We start from the raw sequence: 20,914 nt of genomic DNA on the forward strand, positions 1-20,914 counted from the left end.
TACTATATCTATATCTAAAATTATATCCCCCCCCCCTCTATTTACATGAAATGGTTTGGTCCAAAGCGAACGGCTTGCGAGTACGGTGACAATCCCCCCCCCTCTATTTACATGAAATGGTTTGGTCCAAAGCGAACGGCTTGCGGAGTTTGGTAAAGAAATCGCCATAGCGTGCACAAACGCGCAAGAAAGCGAAAGAATCGCAAATTAGTTTTAATTAGTTTTAAAACATAGTTTAACGCCAACATAGCGGCAACATAGTTTGCCAACGTGAAATAAATGAATACGCTCTCAAATGTGCCGTCCGAGGCAGAGTCTGTTCGCCACGTTCGGCACACGTGATAACTCGCTGCTCTCTGATTGGTTGAATCGTTTTTTGGACATAGCTCGGTAACTACTTGTCCGATTAATATGAAACCTTGAAAAGGCACATCCTCGGGTCCCCAGCAATATACCTGGCAAGTTTAAAATATATCGGACCCGTGGTTGTCGAGAAACAGCGGTCACAGACAAACAAACAAACATACACACAGAGATTAGTGGAATTTATAGATAGACTAGGGCATGCCCGTACGTGGGTGCCCGTTCCTTGCCAAAAAAAAAAAAAAACGCTACCCGTACGCTCTACCCCGCCCGTACGCCCGTACGCCCGTAAACAAAAAAAACAACGCTCTTCGCTTCCGCCCTTCGCTCTGACTGAATTGGGAGAAATAATGCGCATAAGAAATCGAGAAATTATTATTTTCTCCGGAAGAAATCGAATTACGAACCGTAATGGCGCACGCGCTCGGCTCGCTCTCACATCGGCCACGCCTACGCAACAACGTGTTCTGTGATTGGCTGCCGGAAGTGCAGTCTTCACTGTCCGGAAGTTCGCATATCGCAGTTACGATGAATCGCAAAGTAGTTTTAATTAGTTTTAAAACATAGTTTAACGCCAACATAGCGCCAACATAGTTTGCCAACGTGAAATAAATGAATACGCTCTCAAATGTGCCGTCCGAGGCAGAGTCTGTTCGCCACGTTCGGCACACGTGATAGCTCGCTGCTCTCTGATTGGTTGAATCGTTTTTTGGACATAGCTCGGTAACTACTTGTCCGATTAATTTCAAACCTTGAAAAGGCACATCCTCGGGTCCCCAGCAATATACCTGGCAAGTTGCAAGTATATCGGACCGGTAGTTGTCGAGAAACAGCGGTCACAGACAAACACACACACACACAGACAGACGACACACACACATCACACAGAGATTAGTGGAATTATAGATAGATAATAGGTGGGTTTTTTTTTTGGGGGGGGGGGGGGGGTTCAGGGTTAAAGATTGCAACACATCACACACACACACACATGCAGAAAAATACACGAGACAACATCGGACTTCAGACAAATACAGCCGTTGCCCTTGACCGAAATGACATAATCCCTGAGTACATACGACGCCATCTTTACGATGTCGTTTTTCTCTTCACACTCAGCGGGGCAAATAAAGAAAGCTTTCCTCCCATTGGATGAAATCTGCAAAAGATTTCCTCCGTTGCTCTTTCCTATAAATGCGGAGCGTTAAGCAAAGAAGCAATATGCACCATTTTTTAAGACTTTGGTATAACATGGCCAGGGTCAGAATTTAACTGCTGACCTCCCAGCTGAGGGTGAGCACTCGAACAATTATCCCACTCGGTGTAGTCCAAAATTGATAGCCATGTACCACTCACTTACCTTTCTTGTTCCCAAAACGGTGGAACAGCAAGAGACCATTGTAATCTGCCTTTCTGAGTGACTGCATGATTGTGTGTCACACAGATATACTTTAATATAGACCATTCATTCTCAGACCTGAGCCTGGTGTTGGCTTAGCGGTTTGGGTGCCAGTTTGGGATCCTCGGATCTTGGGTTTGTAATCCCGGTCGATCGATGAATTAACACCATGGTTGACTCAGCCTGTCATCCTTCCGAGGTCGGCAAATTGAGTATCGCTTCACTGGTAATTCCCTGTGTGTCGCAAGAGGCGGCTGACAGGGTTGGCGGCAGGAACGGCATCCGGCCATAAAACATTGCTTCAAAAAGGGGACCAAGATGCCCAAAAAAGGCTAATCCCTGCTCTGCGGGGAAAAATGGTCTCTAAAGGTGGTTCAATGTCAGTTTTAGACCAATCTCTCAATGGTGAAGAATCACAGATAAAACTTTTGGATCCAGATCCAGACCGGATCTCCACCAAAATCTAATCATTTCATCTTTGTCACACACCCAACCTCTCCACCAAATTTCATCCGAATCCGTCCACGACTCATTGAGATATCCTGTTCACAGAAAAACAGACAGACAGGGGGAAAACATAACCTCCATCCACCTCTGATGGTGGAGGTAATGAATGACTGACAAAAGAAAGGACAGAAGAAAGGTGAAGTGAAAGGTTCTTTGGGCAACTATCACAGCTAATGGGAGACTGGCACCTCCGAGTTAAAGTGTTGCCCGGAACCATCTACCCTCTCCGTGTCAGGATTGCTGGTCTTACTTTATGTCTCACTCAAACTACAGCTACTGGCCCAGCTTCAACTTCTCTTTTTCACAAACAAGTACCATACACTTTTCATCATACACTTTTCATCATACACTTTTCATCATACACTTTTCATTAGCCTTCGTTGCTGCTCTACGTTCATTACCCATGTCTCGCTCCCATAAATCATAACACTTCTCACACATGCAGCATACACCTTTCCCTTCAGCTTCAACGACACTCCCCTCATCATCAGCACGCCACTCAATTCCTGAAACTTCTTCCATGCACATCTCACTCGAGCAACCGTTGCCGAGTCTGATCCGCCTTCTCCATTCAGCATGTCTCCTAGGTAGCAAAATGTTTTCACACCTTCCAGCTTCACGCCGTCTCCAAGATCCAACTCAACATTTCCTCCATCTGCAGCTCCCTCTGTGCACACCTTACACTTCAATGTAGCTGCCACACAGGTTAATGACCCTCTCAAACCACTACATTTTTGATGAACCCACTCAGCGCACATTGTACACTGAATGGAGTTCACTCCGACACCCTTCCTACACACAGCACAGGGCCACTTCCCAGTTCTTTCCACCTCACCACATGCTTTACCACTTGCCATCACCTTCGTCTTTCCGATATTCACCTTCAGACCTTTTGTCTCCATACATTCCTTCCACGTGTTCATCTTTTCCTTCAGTCCATCCATACTTTCCGCAATCAACACCAGATCATCTGCATACAACAACTCCCACGGTAAACCCTCCTTTACGTTCTGAGCCAGCACCTCCATCACAGCTACAAATAGTAGTGGACTTAGTACCGACCCCTGATGCACTCCCACCTTCACCTCAAACTCACCACTGTTCCCGTCCTTCCGTCCTTCGTTCGATTTTCATTAATCGTTCAAACCTTTCAAATCTCTCCCCTCCTAAACTCCCCCTCACCCTCCCCCTCCAAATCTCCCTCCTCACCATTTTTCTTCAATTCTCTCCTCTCAGCACTCCTCCTCGGTTACCTCTTGACCCTTCCACAAAGCTGCCTCCTCCCCACTTCCTCTCCCAACTCATACAGTGCATTCAGAGAGTATTCAGACCCCTTCACTTTCTTGTCCCCCGTCGCACGGCGGAGCGAAAGGGGGACTATGGTTTTCCCCTCCGTCCGTCCGTATGTGCGTGCGTGCGAACGTGCATCCATGCGTACATGCGTGCGTAAGCGAAGGACCGAATTCTAATTTGGTGTGTGGGTGCAACCCACGTCAAAATCCAAGATGGCCACCGCCATGTATGTCTGAACCTTGTGAGCTGAATATCTTGAAAAATAAGCGAAGTACCAACTTCTAATCTGGTGTGTGGGTGTATCTAGGCTTAAGGAAGAATGCTATTGAAAATTGGGTCGCCACGTCAAAATCCAAGATGGCCGCCACCATATATATGTCTGAACCTTGTGAGCGAAATATCTTGAAAAAATAAACGAACTACTAACTTCTAATCTGGTGTGTGGGTGTATCTACGCACAAGGAAGAAGGCTATTGAAAATTGGGTCGCCACGTCGAAATCCAAGATGGCCGCCACCATATATATGTCTGAACCTTGTGAGCGAAATATCTTGAAAAAATAAACGAACTACTAACTTCTAATCTGGTGTGTGGGTGTATCGACGCATAAGGAAGAATGCTATTGAAAATTTGGTCGCCACGTCAAAATCCAAGATGGCCGCCTTGCGTCTTCCACTTTGCCAACTCACATCACTTCAACGACGGGGGACCTAGGCGTAACGCTTGTTCACATTTTGTTATGTTGCAGCCTTATGCTGAAATCGTTTACATTCATTTTTTCCCTCATCAATCTACACTAAATACCCCATAATGACAAAGAGAAAACAGGATTTTAGAAAGTTTTGCAAAGTTATTAAAAAGAAAAAACTGAAATATCACATTGACATAAGTATTCAGACACTTTGCCTCCCATTTCTCATCATCTTTGAGATGTTTCTACACCTTGATTGGAGTCCACCTGTGTTAAATTCAATTGATTGGACATGATTTGGAAAGGCACACACCTGTCTATATAAGGTCTCACAGCTGACAATGCATATCAGAGCGAAAATCAAGCCATGAGGTCGAAGGAACTGCCTGCAGAGATCAGAGAAAGGATTGTGTCGAGGCTCAGATCTGGGGAAGCCTACAAAAAAATTTCTACTGCATTGAAGGTTCCCAAGAGCACAGTGGCCTCCATAATTCTTGGATGGAATTAGTTTGGAACAACCAGGACTTTTTTCTTCCTTTTTTTATATACTGAATCGAGGCTCGTGAAAGAGCTGACATTTACTTCACAAACAAATCAACCAGACAAACAAAATATATAAAAAGAGGGAGCGGAAGACAAGAGAAGGGGAAGCACACAAACACTTGAGAGCATACAACATTTAAGAGCAGGGAGATGTGTGGGAGGGAGAGGGCTTGGGGGGAGGAGGCGTGGGAAGGGGGGGGGGGGTGGGAGAAGTATAAAACACCAGGACACCAAGGACTTCCAGGGCAGAAGTTGGTATTTCAAAACAGTGGAATTGGGGTGAAATTAGCGGGGATAGAAAAGATCAAGGTTTTGGATGGGGGAAGATAAGAGACGGTGGTGAACAGCTGTTTTAAAGACCTGGAGGGTGGAGTGGGATTGAAGAGAGTGAGGGAGTTTGTTCCAGAGGCGGGAGAAAAGAGGAATGAAGGAGTGAAGGTGAGCAGAGAGTCTTGATTTTGGCAGTTTAACCATAAGAGGGTTGCAGGCAGATCTTGTGCGACCTGTAGGAATATTTGCGGGACAGAGCCCAGAGAGAGCTGGGGGGGGGGGGGCAAGGCCAGAGAGGAGTCGGTAGAAGACGGAAAGACCACCAACCTGCCTGCGGTGAGTGAGTGAGAGGCCCTTGGAGTTAGCTTCATCGCGGGAGATTCGAATGATTCTGAACGCTTTGGTTTCAACAGCGTGAAGACGAGCTAGGTGTGAGGCAGGAGCACCAGTCCAGAGGGGAGAGCAGAATTCCATAGAGCTGCGGATGAAAGCCTTGTATGTGGTGAGGAGCTCAGGTGTGCCAAGGAAGGACTTCGCACGATGGAGGATGCCCAGTCGGCGACTGGCTTTGGAGGCCAGATTTGAAATGTGGTTTTCCCAGGAAAGATCATGGCAGATAGTGAGACCCAAAAGCTTGAGTGACAGAACTTCTTGGAGAGGATTATTCAGAAAGTGGATGGGAGGGTTGTGCAGTCGGTCTTTTCGGAGAGACATCGTAAGAGTGTGAGATTTGTCAGGATTGAAAGACATGTTCCACTTGTTTGCCCAGTCTGTGATTTTGTCCAGGTCTGCAGAGAGTGAGGAGGCTGCAGACTGCCGATCTGAGGGATGAGGAACGGAGCGGCAGAGAGTGGATCATCAGCAAAGAGATAGAGAGGATTTTCAAGAGAGTCGGAGAGATCATTGATGAAGACCAGAAAAAGCACAGGGCCCAGAACACTGCCTTGGGGAACTTCAGCCTGAACAGGAAGAGGAGATGAGAGAAACCCATTCAGGGCCACATGTTGACTATGACTAGAGAGGAAGTCCGCCAGCCATGAGTGGAGATTTCCATGGATACCAAAGGAGGAGAGTTTGGTGAGCAAAGCTGGGTGCCAGACCGTATCGAAGGCACGTGATATGTCAAGGGAGACAGCTCTAATTTCCTGTTTGGCATTGAGGACCTCAATCCATTGTTGAGACAGCAGAACCAGCATGTCCAGAGTAGAGTGACCTGGTCTGAAACCAAATTGATGATCAGAGATCAAGCCATTGGAGAAGAGGAAAGATTTCATATCCGAAGCAATGATGGATTCCATGACTTTGCTGATAATTGGGAATAGGCTGATTGGTCTGTAGTTGCTAGAATCTGTTTTTTCACATTTTTTGTGTAAAGCGGTGATATTGGCTGATTTCCAAGCAGATGGCAGATGACCTTGAGCAAAAGAGAGGGTGACGAGAACAGAGAGAGGGAGTGAAAGAGCGGAAGAACATGATTTTAGAACCCGTGGGCTGATGCCGTCAGGTCCAGTTGCAGAATCAGAGTCGAGGGTTGACAGAAACTTTTCCACCTTGTCAGGAGCAAAGGACACAGAGTCCAGGAGCAGCTGGGTATGACTGGGTATGGTGGGTACAGAGAGGGATGGGTTTGGGACACAATATTTTGAGGCAAACACAGAGTTGAGGCATTCAGCTTTTTCACGTGCGGAGTCAGCTGTGTAGCCGTTTGAGGTAAGGGAGGGGATGGAGGGGGAACAAACACCAGAAACAGATTTGACCAGACACCACCAGGATTTGGAAGAGGGAGACAGATAAGAGAGTTCGGTCTTGAGAACGGAGAGATATTGTTTCCTGGCTCTCCTGAGGGTGGAGACACACTTGTTTCGGGCTTTGTGAAAGGAAATGAGATTTCCTTCCATTGGATTTGCTTTCCAGGAGACGAAGGCAAGTTGTTTCTGGGCAACAGCCTCACCACAAGATTCCGTGTACCATGGACGGGAGGAAGGGTATGACAACTGAAGACGAGATGGGATAAATCTGTGCATGAGAGAGAGCAATTTACTTTGGAAGAATTCCCAGGATGAGTTGATGTCAGAGGTGGTAGAGATGGGAGACCAGTCCAGATGATTGATGGCTGCTTGAAGACCGTGCCAGTTGGCCTGAGTGAAATGCCAGACTCGTCGACGCTGAGGAGGCTCCCTGAGAATGGTCAGAGAGATGTCCACTTTAACAAGCACATGATCAGATGAGCCGATTGGAGCAGAAGAAGAGCAGCAGACATTTTCAGGGAAGTTAGTCATAACCAAGTCCAGAAGAGAAAATGCTCCGTTGACTGAGATCCGGGTCGGGAAATTGACAGATTGTGTCAGTCCCAGGGAGTCGCAGAAGTCCTTTGCTGATGAGCCATGGCTGGTGAGAGAGGTAGCCACACCCAGCCAACTGGCATGGTGACAATTTAAATCACCACATATAGTGATGTGAAAAAGTAAGTACACCCCATGTAAAGCTTTGACTTTTTCAACATATTTCAACATACAGCTATTTGATCTTCATTTCAACAATATTGATAGATAAAGGTGATATAATACAACAAATATCATGAAACATTCACATTTTGTTGTCCATTGTATAATTTAAATAAACATGAATGCAAGTTTTGCATTTGGAAAAAGTAAGTACACCCTTGGCTCTAATCGGTGGTATTGCCCCCTTTGGCAGAAACAACCTCAAGTAGGCGTTTCTTATAACTGTCTACCAGTCTCTGACATCGACTGGGAGAATTTTTTGCCCACTCCTCCATGCAGAATTCTTTCAGCTGTGCGATGTTTGAGGGGTTTCTTGCATGCACAGCTCGTTTCAAATCCCCCCACAACATCTCGATGGGATTTAGATCCGGGCTTTGACTTGGCCAATCCAGAACCCTCCATTTCTTACTTTTCAGCCATTCCTTGGTGGATTTACTGGTATGTTTAGGGTCATTTTCTTGTTGCAAGGTCCACCAGATCTTTTTAAATCCCTTCCCAGACTCGTAGGCATCTATAACCTTCTTCCTGAAGGCCTCAGAGAGCTCTTTTGATCTCGGCATGGTGATGCTGCACACTTCAACAACAAAGAGCAAACCAAACGAAATGTCTGAGGTTTAAATAAGACATGTTCCTCCAATATCCTCTCTGACGATGTTCTAATCATTTGCACTTGAGCTGGTGCACCTGATTCTAATTTTAGGTATTTGAAGTAGTGATAAATGTAGGGGTGTACTTACTTTTTCCACATGCGAAATTTGCATTTATGTTTATTTAAATTATACAATGGACTACAAAATGTAAATGTTTCATGATATTTGTTATATTATATCACCTTTATCTATCAATATTGTTGAAATGAAGATCAAATAGCTGTATGTTGAAATATGTTGAAAATGTCAAAACATTACATGGGGTGTACTTGCTTTTTCACGTGACTGTATGAGGAAGAGAGAGTTTGGATGAGTAGATAGAAGTTGGTCCATATTATCAGACAGCGAGATGTAGATGGAGTCATCACTGTTTGGTGGACGGTACAACACACATATGAACAAGAGGTGGGAGCGAAGGGGAAGCCGAAGCCAGCGGTATTCCTAGGGGTGAGGTGGAGAGAGGGCAGTGCAGGGCGAGTGAGGAAGAGAGTTTTTAATAAAGATATAGCAACCCCACCTCCAGGACGAGGCTCAGGTCTATCATACCAGAGGAGGGAGTAACCCGGGAGAGATACTAAGGAATCGGAAACATCATGAAGGAGGAAAGTTTCTGTTAAGCAGATCACGTCTGGTTTGACAGAAGCAACCTGTGTGGAGAGATCAGTTAAGTTTGAGGCCCTGGATGTTTGAGGTCCATACCGTTAATGAAGAGGAAGGGGGAGCATCGGATACAGAACAGGGGGGGGGGGGGGGAGGGGTAGGGTAAGATGTGGAAGAGGAGGAAGAGGTAGGGAGAGCTGTTGAAGGTGTGTCAGAGATTTCAGAAAAGCTCGGAGAAAGGGAAGGATGGGGCAGACAAAAGGTTTGATGGAGATTGGGTGAGGCACACTGAGGTGTTATTTGAGGAGGGGGAAGAGCGAGGCAGAAGGTTGAGGGAGATGGAGGTGAGAGTTGGAAGGGTGAAGAAGCGGGGAGGACGCTTTGAGGAGGAGGGTTGAGGAGGGAAATGGAGAAGAAATGAGGGTGGGGAGATTTGAAGGGGAGGGGCGAGGGGGGAGTTTATGAGGGGAGCGGTTCGGGGTGAGTTTAGGAGGGAAGGGACAAGGGGAGGGATTTGAAAGGGATGGGTGATGGGGAAGATTTGGAGGGGAGGGGTGAGATTGGATTTTGGAAAGTGTACGATTAATGGGAAACGAACATTTATCGAGGTTATGTTGTTTGGAATTTAAAAAGAGAAATCGAGTTCAAGTGAATGAAATGACGACATGCCGTGATGGTTTCTACTTTCTAAACGTGATCTTCGTGGATCGCCATATGCAGATTCGCCTCGGTCCCGCGATCGATGTTTCTATACTTTAACGTACCCGTTTGTTTGCGAACGTGTACGTTTTTCATGGAAGTCCTTCACGAACTTGCTGTCCATGTCTGACGTGCGACTGAGGGTGCTACAGGAATGTGGAATTTATTGGTTTCATGCTTTCGCATTCGCCGTATCTGCATTGCTTGTTTGCTTCTGGCCTCCCACCCGTGCGTAGTACGGCCCCGTACGGGTATCTCCCAAGTAACTTAAATTTACAAAATACCGATGGGGGTGGGGAGCCTAGAGGGACAAGGCCACGCACGCGGTACCAACAGAAAACGACTCATTACACACAAGTTTGCACGAATTACAAACCAAAACCTAACTAGAAACACACAGTAACACATATACAGTAAAATAACCAGTGGAAATTTGGCAAAGACACGAATGGGAAAATACTTAAACTTTGATGACGTAGAGAGCTCGAAGGACGCTTCCTCGCCCGAGGAAGCGGAAGTTCAACTGTTGTGAAGCGAAAGCGAATTCACAAAAGGTTCATATACTTGCCAATTTATCCTCGTCGCCAACTGAAAGGTATCGCACGAAAGCTCGCCCGAAGAAGGCAAAGAGTTTAATCACAGGTCACGACGCGTCCTGCATGCAAGGCCTGAAGAGGTCATCTTGCCCCCTTCTCCTGCAAAAAAGCCTTTTAAATAGGAAGAAAAACAGCGTGTTGTAATAGACCACTGAATAAAACGCTGCAGGAGAAAGTTTAAGTAAAACACCTTGCCCATTCCTATGAAGCACAATATGCTACACTGATTTTTTTTTTAATGCCGTGAACAAACATTGGTACATTATGGGTGATGAAGGTTGTGGTCAAGTTTCATCAAAATTGTCTGGGTAGTTTTGGAGAAGAAAGCAAATGCCTATTCTTTCGGGGGGAAGTGGGGGGCAACTCACCCCTCCCACTGTTGGCCACTTTAATGAGCACAGATGTTGATGCGGTCAATACGCCTTCCTTAGGCATCAGGTATGAAGCTTGTTGCGAAGTTTCATCAAAATAGTGTGTTTGGTTCACGGCAACCCCTCCCCTCCTAAACTCCCCCCTTGCCCCACCCCTTCAAATTTCCCCTCTGAAACTCCCCCCCTCCCCTCCTAAACTCCCCCTTGCCCCTCCCCTTCAAATCTCCCCCCTTACTCCTCCACTTCAAATCTCCCCTCTTGCTGCTCCCCTTCAAAACTCCCCCCTTGCTGCTCCCCTTCAAATCTCCCCCCCAACCCCTCCCTTTCAATGCTCCCTCCTCGCCCCCCCCCCTTCAAATCTCCCCCCCCCAACCCCTCCCTTTCAATGCTCCCTCCTCGCCCCCCCCCCTCCTCCTAAACTCCCTCCTCCCCTTCAAATCTTCCCCATCCCCCCTCCCCTTCAAACGTCCCCACTCACCCCTCCCCTTCAAAACTCCCCCCCCCTCCCCTCAGAGCTGCCTCCTCCCCACTTCCTCTCCCTTCTATCTCATTTCAAATGGTTCAAATGATAATAACTAAAATGTTTACAGACTCACTCACTGACTTACGGACACTCCTCGGTCTCGAAAAATTGTTGGGGAAAACGCTTTCAATGTGAACCCCCCCCCCCCCCCCCCCACACACACCCTCCTCATAAATCGGGATTTTTTGAAAGGGTTTTTCAAGTTCCGGTTACGACGCTGGGTCTGGGAACCCGTGACTTGCAGCAAAAGTTGTTGAATTTGATATAAGAAAAACAAAAGCGATTTCGATCCAGATGACAATGTGCAAACGGGAACAAAATTCAAAAGATCCGTGTGAATGGTGCTGTGGAAACCAAGGCCTTCAAGATCATTGGAATCCCCCGTGCTGAAGCTGAGTCTGTGGGCCTATCACTGCACTATCACAGACAGGTCGGTGGTCTCTCTGTCTTTTACCACCTCATTTCTGTTCTTGTACCCTCTGCTCTTTCTATGCTGTTTCTGAACCCTCCATCCCTCTCCCAGGTTTCTACAGGGCTCACACTGTCCACCATCAACCCTCTCCTGTTAAAATTACCGAAGTCTAGGATCACTGCTTACCTCCACTCATTTGTTCTTCACACCTGTGGAATCAACTTCTATGTCTTCTTCAATTAAATTGTTCTTTCGCGGTATTCAATATTAACATATATGGTAGCATACACTGGATCAGCACGCCGCTGCGTGCTTGGACGACTCCTCAGCACCATCCCGACACACACCAATGTGTGTGCTACGGTGTTTTTACACCACAGGTGTTTTTACGGCAGCCGTAGTGCAAATCCTGCCACCAACCTCCTTGAGGAGGACCCAGTACACTGGTGCTCATTTTGCCGACCTCGGAAGGATGCCAGGCTGAGTCAACCCCACCTGCTGTTAACTCAACAGCTGAACAGCATTCGAACTCAGGATCTTTGAATCCCAAGCACTCCACCCTAACCATTAGGCCAACACCAGGTATATTGGCATATCTCATCAGGGAATTCTCATGAAATGGTGATATTTAACATTCCACATGCAAAAGTTAGAATTAACATTCCACATGCAAAAGTTAGAATAAACATTCCACATGAAATGGTGATATTTAACATTCCACATGAAATGGTGAGAATTAATATTCCACATGAAATGGTGAGATTTAACATTCCACATGAAATGGTGATATTTAACATTCCACATGCAAAAGTTAGAATTAGCATTCCACATGCAAAAGTTAGAATTAACATTCCACATGAAATGGTGAGATTTAACATTCCACATGAAATGGTGAGATTTAACATTCCATGTGCAAAAGTTAGAATTAACATTCCACATGAAATGGTGAGATTTAACATTCCACATGAAATGGTGAGATTTAACATTCCACGTGCAAAAGTTAGAATTAACATTCCACATGAAATGGTGAGATTTAACATTCCACGTGCAAAAGTTAGAATTAACATTCCACATGAAATGGTGAGATTTAACATTCCACATGAAATGGTGAGATTTAACATTCCACATGAAATGGTGAGATTTAACATTCCACATGAAATGGTGAGATTTAACATTCCACATGAAATGGTGAGATTTAACATTCCACATGAAATGGTGAGATTTAACATTCCACATGAAATGGTGAGATTTAACATTCCACATGAAATGGTGATATTTAACATTCCACATGAAATGGTGATATTTAACATTCCACGTGAAATGGTGATATTTAACATTCCACGTGAAATGGTGATATTTAACATTCCACATGAAATGGTGATATTTAACATTCCACGTGAAATGGTGATATTTAACATTCCACATGAAATGGTGATATTTAACATTCCACATGAAATGGTGATATTTAACATTCCACATGAAATGGTGATATTTAACATTCCACGTGAAATGGTGATATTTAACATTCCACATGAAATGGTGATATTTAACATTCCACATGAAATGGTGATATTTAACATTCCACATGAAATGGTGAGATTTAACATTCCACATGAAATGGTGATATTTAACATTCCACATGAAATGGTGATATTTAACATTCCACATGAAATGGTGATATTTAACATTCCACATGAAATGGTGATATTTAACATTCCACATGAAATGGTGATAGTTAACATTCCACATGAAATGGTGAGATTTAACATTCCACATGAAATGGTGATATTTAACATTCCACATGAAATGGTGATATTTAACATTCCACATGAAATGGTGATATTTAACATTCCACATGAAATTGTGATATTTAACATTCCACATGAAATGGTGAGATTTAACATTCCACATGAAATGGTGATATTTAACATTCCACGTGAAATGGTGATATTTAACATTCCACATGAAATGGTGATATTTTACATTCCACATGAAATGGTGAGATTTAACATTCCACATGAAATTGTGATATTTAAAATTCCACATGAAATGGTGAGATTTAACATTCCACATGAAATGGTGATATTTAACATTCCACGTGAAATGGTGATATTTAACATTCCACATGAAATGGTGATATTTTACATTCCACATGAAATGGTGAGATTTAACATTCCACATGAAATGGTGAGATTTAACATTCCACATGAAATGGTGATATTTAACATTCCACGTGAAATGGTGATATTTAACATTCCACGTGAAATGGTAATATTTAACATTCCACATGAAATGGTGATATTTAACATTCCACGTGAAATGGTGATATTTTACATTCCACGTGAAATGGTGATATTTAACATTCCACATGAAATGGTGAGATTTAACATTCCACATGAAATGGTGAGATTTAACATTCCACATGAAATGGTGAGATTTAACATTCCACATGAAATGGTGAGATTTAACATTCCACATGAAATGGTGAGATTTAACATTCCACATGAAATGGTGAGATTTAACATTCCACATGAAATGGTGATATTTAACATTCCACATGAAATGGTGATATTTAACATTCCACATGAAATGGTGATATTTAACATTCCACGTGAAATGGTGATATTTAACATTCCACGTGAAATGGTGATATTTAACATTCCACATGAAATGGTGATATTTAACATTCCACGTGAAATGGTGATATTTAACATTCCACATGAAATGGTGATATTTAACATTCCACATGAAATGGTGATATTTAACATTCCACATGAAATGGTGATATTTAACATTCCACGTGAAATGGTGATATTTAACATTCCACATGAAATGGTGATATTTAACATTCCACATGAAATGGTGATATTTAACATTCCACATGAAATGGTGAGATTTAACATTGCACATGAAATGGTGATATTTAACATTCCACATGAAATGGTGATATTTAACATTCCACATGAAATGTTGATATTTAACATTCCACATGAAATGGTGATATTTAACATTCCACATGAAATGGTGATAGTTAACATTCCACATGAAATGGTGAGATTTAACATTCCACATGAAATGGTGATATTTAACATTCCACATGAAATGGTGATATTTAACATTCCACATGAAATGGTGATATTTAACATTCCACATGAAATTGTGATATTTAACATTCCACATGAAATGGTGAGATTTAACATTCCACATGAAATGGTGATATTTAACATTCCACGTGAAATGGTGATATTTAACATTCCACATGAAATGGTGATATTTTACATTCCACATGAAATGGTGAGATTTAACATTCCACATGAAATTGTGATATTTAACATTCCACATGAAATGGTGAGATTTAACATTCCACATGAAATGGTGATATTTAACATTCCACGTGAAATGGTGATATTTAACATTCCACATGAAATGGTGATATTTTACATTCCACATGAAATGGTGAGATTTAACATTCCACATGAAATGGTGAGATTTAACATTCCACATGAAATGGTGATATTTAACATTCCACATGAAATGGTGATATTTAACATTCCACATGAAATGGTGATATTTAACATTCCACATGAAATGGTGATATTTAACATTCCACATGAAATGGTGATATTTAACATTCCACGTGAAATGGTGATATTTTACATTCCACATGAAATGGTGATATTTTACATTCCACATGAAATGGTGATATTTAACATTCCACATGAAATGGTGATATTTTACATTCCACATGAAATGGTGATATTTAACATTCCACATGAAATGGTGATATTTTACATTCCACATGAAATGGTGATATTTTACATTCCACATGAAATGGTGATATTTAACATTCCACATGAAATGGTGATATTTTACATTCCACATGAAATGGTGATATTTTACATTCCACGTGAAATGGTGATATTTTACATTCCACGTGAAATGGTGATATTTTACATTCCACATGAAATGGTGATATTTAACATTCCACATGAAATGGTGATATTTAACATTCCACATGAAATGGTGATATTTTACATTCCATGTGAAATGGTGATATTTTACATTCCACATGAAATGGTGATATTTAACATTCCACATGAAATGGTGATATTTTACATTCCACGTGAAATGGTGATATTTTACATTCCACATGAAATGGTGAGATTTAACATTCCACATGAAATGGTGATATTTTACATTCCACATGAAATGGTGATATTTAACATTCCACATGAAATGGTGATATTTAACATTCCACGTGAAATGGTGATATTTAACATTCCACGTGAAATGGTAATATTTTACATTCCACATGAAATGGTGATATTTTACATTCCACATGAAATGGTGATATTTAACATTCCACGTGAAATGGTGATATTTTACATTCCACATGAAATGGTGATATTTAACATGCCACATGAAATGGTGATATTTTACATTCCACATGAAATGGTGATATTTAACATTCCACGTGAAATGGTGATATTTTACATTCCACATGAAATGGTGATATTTAACATTCCACATGAAATGGTGATATTTTACATTCCACATGAAATGGTGATATTTAACATTCCACGTGAAATGGTGATATTTTACATTCCACATGAAATGGTGAGATTTAACATTCCACATGAAATGGTGATATTTTACATTCCACATGAAATGGTGATATTTAACATTCCACGTGAAATGGTGATATTTTACATTCCACATGAAATGGTGATATTTTACATTCCACGTGAAATGGTGATATTTTACATTCCACATGAAATGGTGATATTTTACATTCCACATGAAATGGTGATATTTTACATTCCACATGAAATGGTGATATTTAACATTCCACGTGAAATGGTGATATTTTACATTCCACATGAAATGGTGAGATTTAACATTCCACATGAAATGGTGATATTTTACATTCCACATGAAATGGTGATATTTAACATTCCACGTGAAATGGTGATATTTAACATTCCACATGAAATGGTGATATTTTACATTCCACATGAAATGGTGATATTTTACATTCCACGTGAAATGGTGATATTTTACATTCCACGTGAAATGGTGATATTTTACATTCCACATGAAATGGTGATATTTTACATTCCACGTGAAATGGTGATATTTTACATTCCACATGAAATGGTGATATTTTACATTCCACGTTTTTTTTTAATTAATATTAATTTCCCTCGTTATTTTTCTCTTTCTCTTCCTTTTTCCTCCTCTTTCTCTCTTCTGTTTTTTTTTTTTTTTCGTTTCATTTTCCAGTTTAGTTCCGATTTCTATCTTTTCAACATTTAATTCCTAATTCTTTGTTTATTGTTATTTTCATTTGTTATTTTTAATATTTCCTCCTCCAGTGCAATTACTTCTTTTTTTCTTTTTTTGCCTTTCACCAACCATAACCTTGTCCCAACTTTTTAAGTTCAATCTACCCCCCCCCCCCCGCCCCGCCCTGTGACCTGTGAACCCCTTGACCTCTCCTCTCTCCACCACCACCTTCATCCCTGATTCCATGAGAAGCTGCTTTCAGGGTTTATTTCACCTTCTAATCATCACTTCTCTCTCTGTTGTGCATGAGGAAGGGCTCCATGCCCGAAACGTCGCTTCACCTCCTGCACGGTGTTTATTAAACGTCTCTCGTGGAGTTGTTACAATTTATCATCTTTACACGGTATTTGTTACAACTCACTTTAACTTCCTGTGATTCATGAAACACTTCCTGTGACTCCATTCCTGTCCCTCTCATTTTCAGGAGCTGAAGATGTGATTGTGAGTGCAGAAAGAGGTCGAAGCGTTACCTTGCCGTGCACGTACCATGGAGGTGGAAATGTTAATGGGGTCAAATGGTCCAGCTCACATTCTGTCCTTGTTGAATACTCTGGAGAACCATTGAATGCAAAGATTCATTCAACCGATATAAAAGTTGGAAATGAAGAAGATCAAAACGATTTTTCCATCATCATTCGTCGTGTTGAAACACATCACGATGGGAACTTCACCTGCACGATCAACCCGAGGAGAAAGAATGACATAAAGAAAACAATCAGGCTCACCGTCACAGGTAAGCACTGATCAGGTGTGAATATTCAAATTGTTGATGAACAAACGTTTTATAATCCTCATTCTAATTTATCGGTTATAATTTATAAATTGTACTTTTCCAATATCCAATCCACAGAACATACAAAGGGATAAATGATTGTTCTTGTTTCGAAAAGGTGATATTTATAAAGGAGATGACACAGAGTGATTGTTTATCCTAAATCCTTCGATACAAAACAAGAGCGAGAATTGCTTTGCAATGCATGTTCCCTGTACCTGCCGATGTGATATTTGCAAAGTCCAAACAGGGCATAACTGTGAAAAATTGACGGAATTCTCTGAAACTCGAACTTGTTCTGCAACTTATCATAATAAAGCCAAATGCAAAGTTTCAATTGAAGATGCTAAAGGATGTGGGGAAAAGTCTGAAAAACCACAGGTGGGACAAAATACATTTGCCCTACCTCTCCAAATCTACCTACCCCACACCTCCCCTTCCCACCCCCTTCCCGCACACCTTCCCGCCCCCCTCCCTCACACCTCCCCTTCCCGCCCCCTCCCTCACACCTCCCTTTCCCGCCCCATTCCCCCACACCTTCCCGCCCCCACTCCCTCACACCTCCCTTTCCCGCCCCATTCCCCCACATCTTCCTGCCCCCACTCCCTCACACCTACCCTTCCCGCCCCCCCTCCCTCACACCTCCCCTTCCCGCCGCCCCCTCCCTCACACCTCCCCTTCCCGCCCTCTTCCCTCACACCTTCCCACCCCCTTCCCCCACACCTTGCTGCCCCCCTCCCTCACACCTCCCCTTTCTGCCCCCCCTCCCTCAAACCTTCCCTTCCCGCCCCCCTTCCTCACACCTCCCCTTCCCGCCCCCCTCCCTCAAACCTCCCATTCCCGCCCCCCTCCCTCACACCTCCCCTTCCCGCCTCTCCCTCACACCTCCCCTTCCCACCCCATTCCCACACACCTTCCCGCCCCCCTCCCTCACACCTCCCCTTCCTGCCCCCCTCCCTCACACCTCCCCTTCCGCCCCATTCCCCCACACCTTCCCACCCCCACTCCCTCACACCTCCCCTTCCCGCCCCATTCCCCCACACCTTCCCACCCCCACTCCCTCACACCTCCCCTTCCCGCCCCATTCCCCCACATCTTCCTGCCCCCACTCCCTCACACCTCCCCTTCCCGCCCCCCTCCCTCACACTTCCCCTTCCCGCCTCCCCCTCCCTCACACCTCCCCTTCCCGCCCCCTTCCCTCACACCTTCCCACCCCCTTCCCCCACACCTTCCCGCCACCCTTCCTCACACCCCCCTTCCTGCCCCCCTCCCTCAAACCTCCCCTTCCTGCTCCCCTTCCTCACACCTCCCCTTCCTGCCCCCCTCCCTCACACCTCCCCTTCCCGCCCCCCTCCCTCAAACCTCCCATTCCCGCCCCCCCCTCCCTCACACCTCCCCTTCCCGCCCCCTCCCTCACACCTCCCCTTCCCGCCCCATTCCCACACACCTTCCCGCCCCCCCCTCCCTCACACCGCCCCTTCCTGCCCCCCCCTCCCTCACACCTCCCCTTCCCGCCCCCTTCCCTCACACCTTCCCGCCTCCCCCTCCCTCACACCTCCCCTTCCCGCCCCCTTCCCCCACACCTTCCCGCACCCCCTCCCCCCACTTTGACTGTTGCCAGAGAGAGTGGGTATTTCTAGTGATTCGAATTTGTAATTACGAGGATTATGGGACTGAAAGCAGGGGAATGAAGAGTTGAAAATGGTTCTTGAGTAAATCATTTGGTAATAAATCAAATTACGTCTGCACAAGTCTTATTATAGAAGAGAAACTCGCTGGGAAACTCTTAATATTTAAAAGTGGAAAAAAAACAAGGAAATTATTTATCGACTTATCGTTATCAATTATACAATTCATTCTTTCCTCATGATAGTTTACTTGTTTAATGCATAAAGGGAAAAGTGTGTGTGTGTGTGTGTGTGTGTGTGTGTGTGTGTCTGTCTGTCTGTCTGTCTCGTTTCTCCATATAACTCGGAGGGGGAGGGGTTGTTTCCCCTCTCGTGGTAAGGAAATTGTGTGATTTTAACCTTAAATTTGTACATTTAAGATACTCTTTTATGAAAATTTAATGGAGAATAATCATGTTTTCCTGATTAATTTCAGTTTTTTTTGTTTTTTTTTACATATAACTCCTGAACATGTTTTGCACTTTGCATTGTATAACACGTGGTGTAATGAGTAATTAAAATATAAGTTGAACTTTGAAGATAAATTTAGACTTGGCCATGCCAGACTCTCCAATACAGGCCTTAGGTAGATCTACTGGAGTTTTCTTCCGTCAGTGGGATGCCTGGGTGCTGGGCTTGGGGCTGGGACCAAGCACTAACATTTTGGCAGGTCGCTGTCTTTGCCTTGGCCAATATCTTCTGTGTGTGCAATGTGCATATTGTCATATTGTCATGTCGTCAACCAATGAGAAACGTCATACATGTCACGGGTACATGATGATTGTAAATAAGACAACATTTGTCATGGGGGTGGGGGGAATAGCAATTGGTTCACTCTGTCTGTGTGTCGAGTGAATGAAATGACATACAAAAAGTCCAGTATGTTATTGCTCCGCAAAGGCAAATTTTCACATGTCCAGCAAAATCCACTGCCGAAAATCCCGTACAGGAAATAACCATCAGATGAACTAACATCATAGCAAATTATCCTATTATTAAACGAAAGGCAAAATGATGCCAAAACACTCATCCCCCTCTTAATGCATTATTCGAATGGAAGCTGCAAATACAAGACATAACGGTGTAGAATAAGAGATGTAAACTGCCATGTAAAAATAAAAAACACAGCATACACAAATAGCCAGCAAGCAAAATGTATTATATAAATATCGTGCTGGGAAGGGTACATGTCGTCCAGAGCACATGGTGTATGCGGTGTTACGAGTATTGTTGTCGTATGTGTCGACCCGTTATTCAGTGGGAAAGGGGTTAAGGTGTCGAAACGCCAATCTGGTGTTGAAAAGTTACCGAGTGGTTTGACAGTATTATGGTGCATCTTGGAGCGTTGGCATTGAAGACGTTGCTTGGCCCAGTGGTGCGCATCAGCGTTGATGTGTGGCTCGGTGTAGCTCGTTTACCATCAGGTTTGTTGGCACCTTTGGCTTCAAATGAATCAGGACTGAGGTGTTGGCCAGTGCATCTTTGATGGTGTGGAATGCTGACAAGGTTGGCACCGGCTATCGGAACACTTCAAGGTTCTTACCAGTTGAGTGTACCTTGTTCAACGGCTGCAGTGTTGTCGCTGTGTTTGGATTCAATCGATGGTAAAAGTTGATGAGGCCCAAAAACTCTTCCAGGTTGTGTTGAGATGACAATAATGGGAAATACCAAATAATCTGCATCTTCTCCTCGAGCGGATGGATGCCTGAGCC

General features: G+C 43.6%; 2 protein-coding genes across 3 annotated transcripts in view; one reads left to right on the forward strand and one right to left on the reverse strand.

Moving 5' to 3' along the window:
• LOC144892693 (protein FAM200C-like) overlaps positions 1-20,914 on the reverse strand; it is a 1,175,895-nt gene that overhangs the window by 867,318 nt on the left and 287,663 nt on the right. The window lies entirely within an intron of this gene.
• The window catches only part of LOC137428956 (uncharacterized), a 107,521-nt gene that overhangs the window by 1,585 nt on the left and 85,022 nt on the right, over positions 1-20,914 (forward strand). For both annotated transcript variants that reach the window (XM_078780829.1, XM_078780830.1), the window contains exon 2: positions 17,188-17,496. In XM_078780829.1, coding sequence (XP_078636955.1) covers positions 17,188-17,496 — 309 coding nt within the window. The remainder of the gene's footprint in view (positions 1-17,187; positions 17,497-20,914) is intronic.

Source organism: Myxine glutinosa, chromosome 6 (genome assembly GCF_964187855.1).
Source record: "Myxine glutinosa chromosome 6, kmMyxGlut1.1, whole genome shotgun sequence".
Taxonomy (NCBI): domain Eukaryota; kingdom Metazoa; phylum Chordata; class Myxini; order Myxiniformes; family Myxinidae; genus Myxine; species Myxine glutinosa.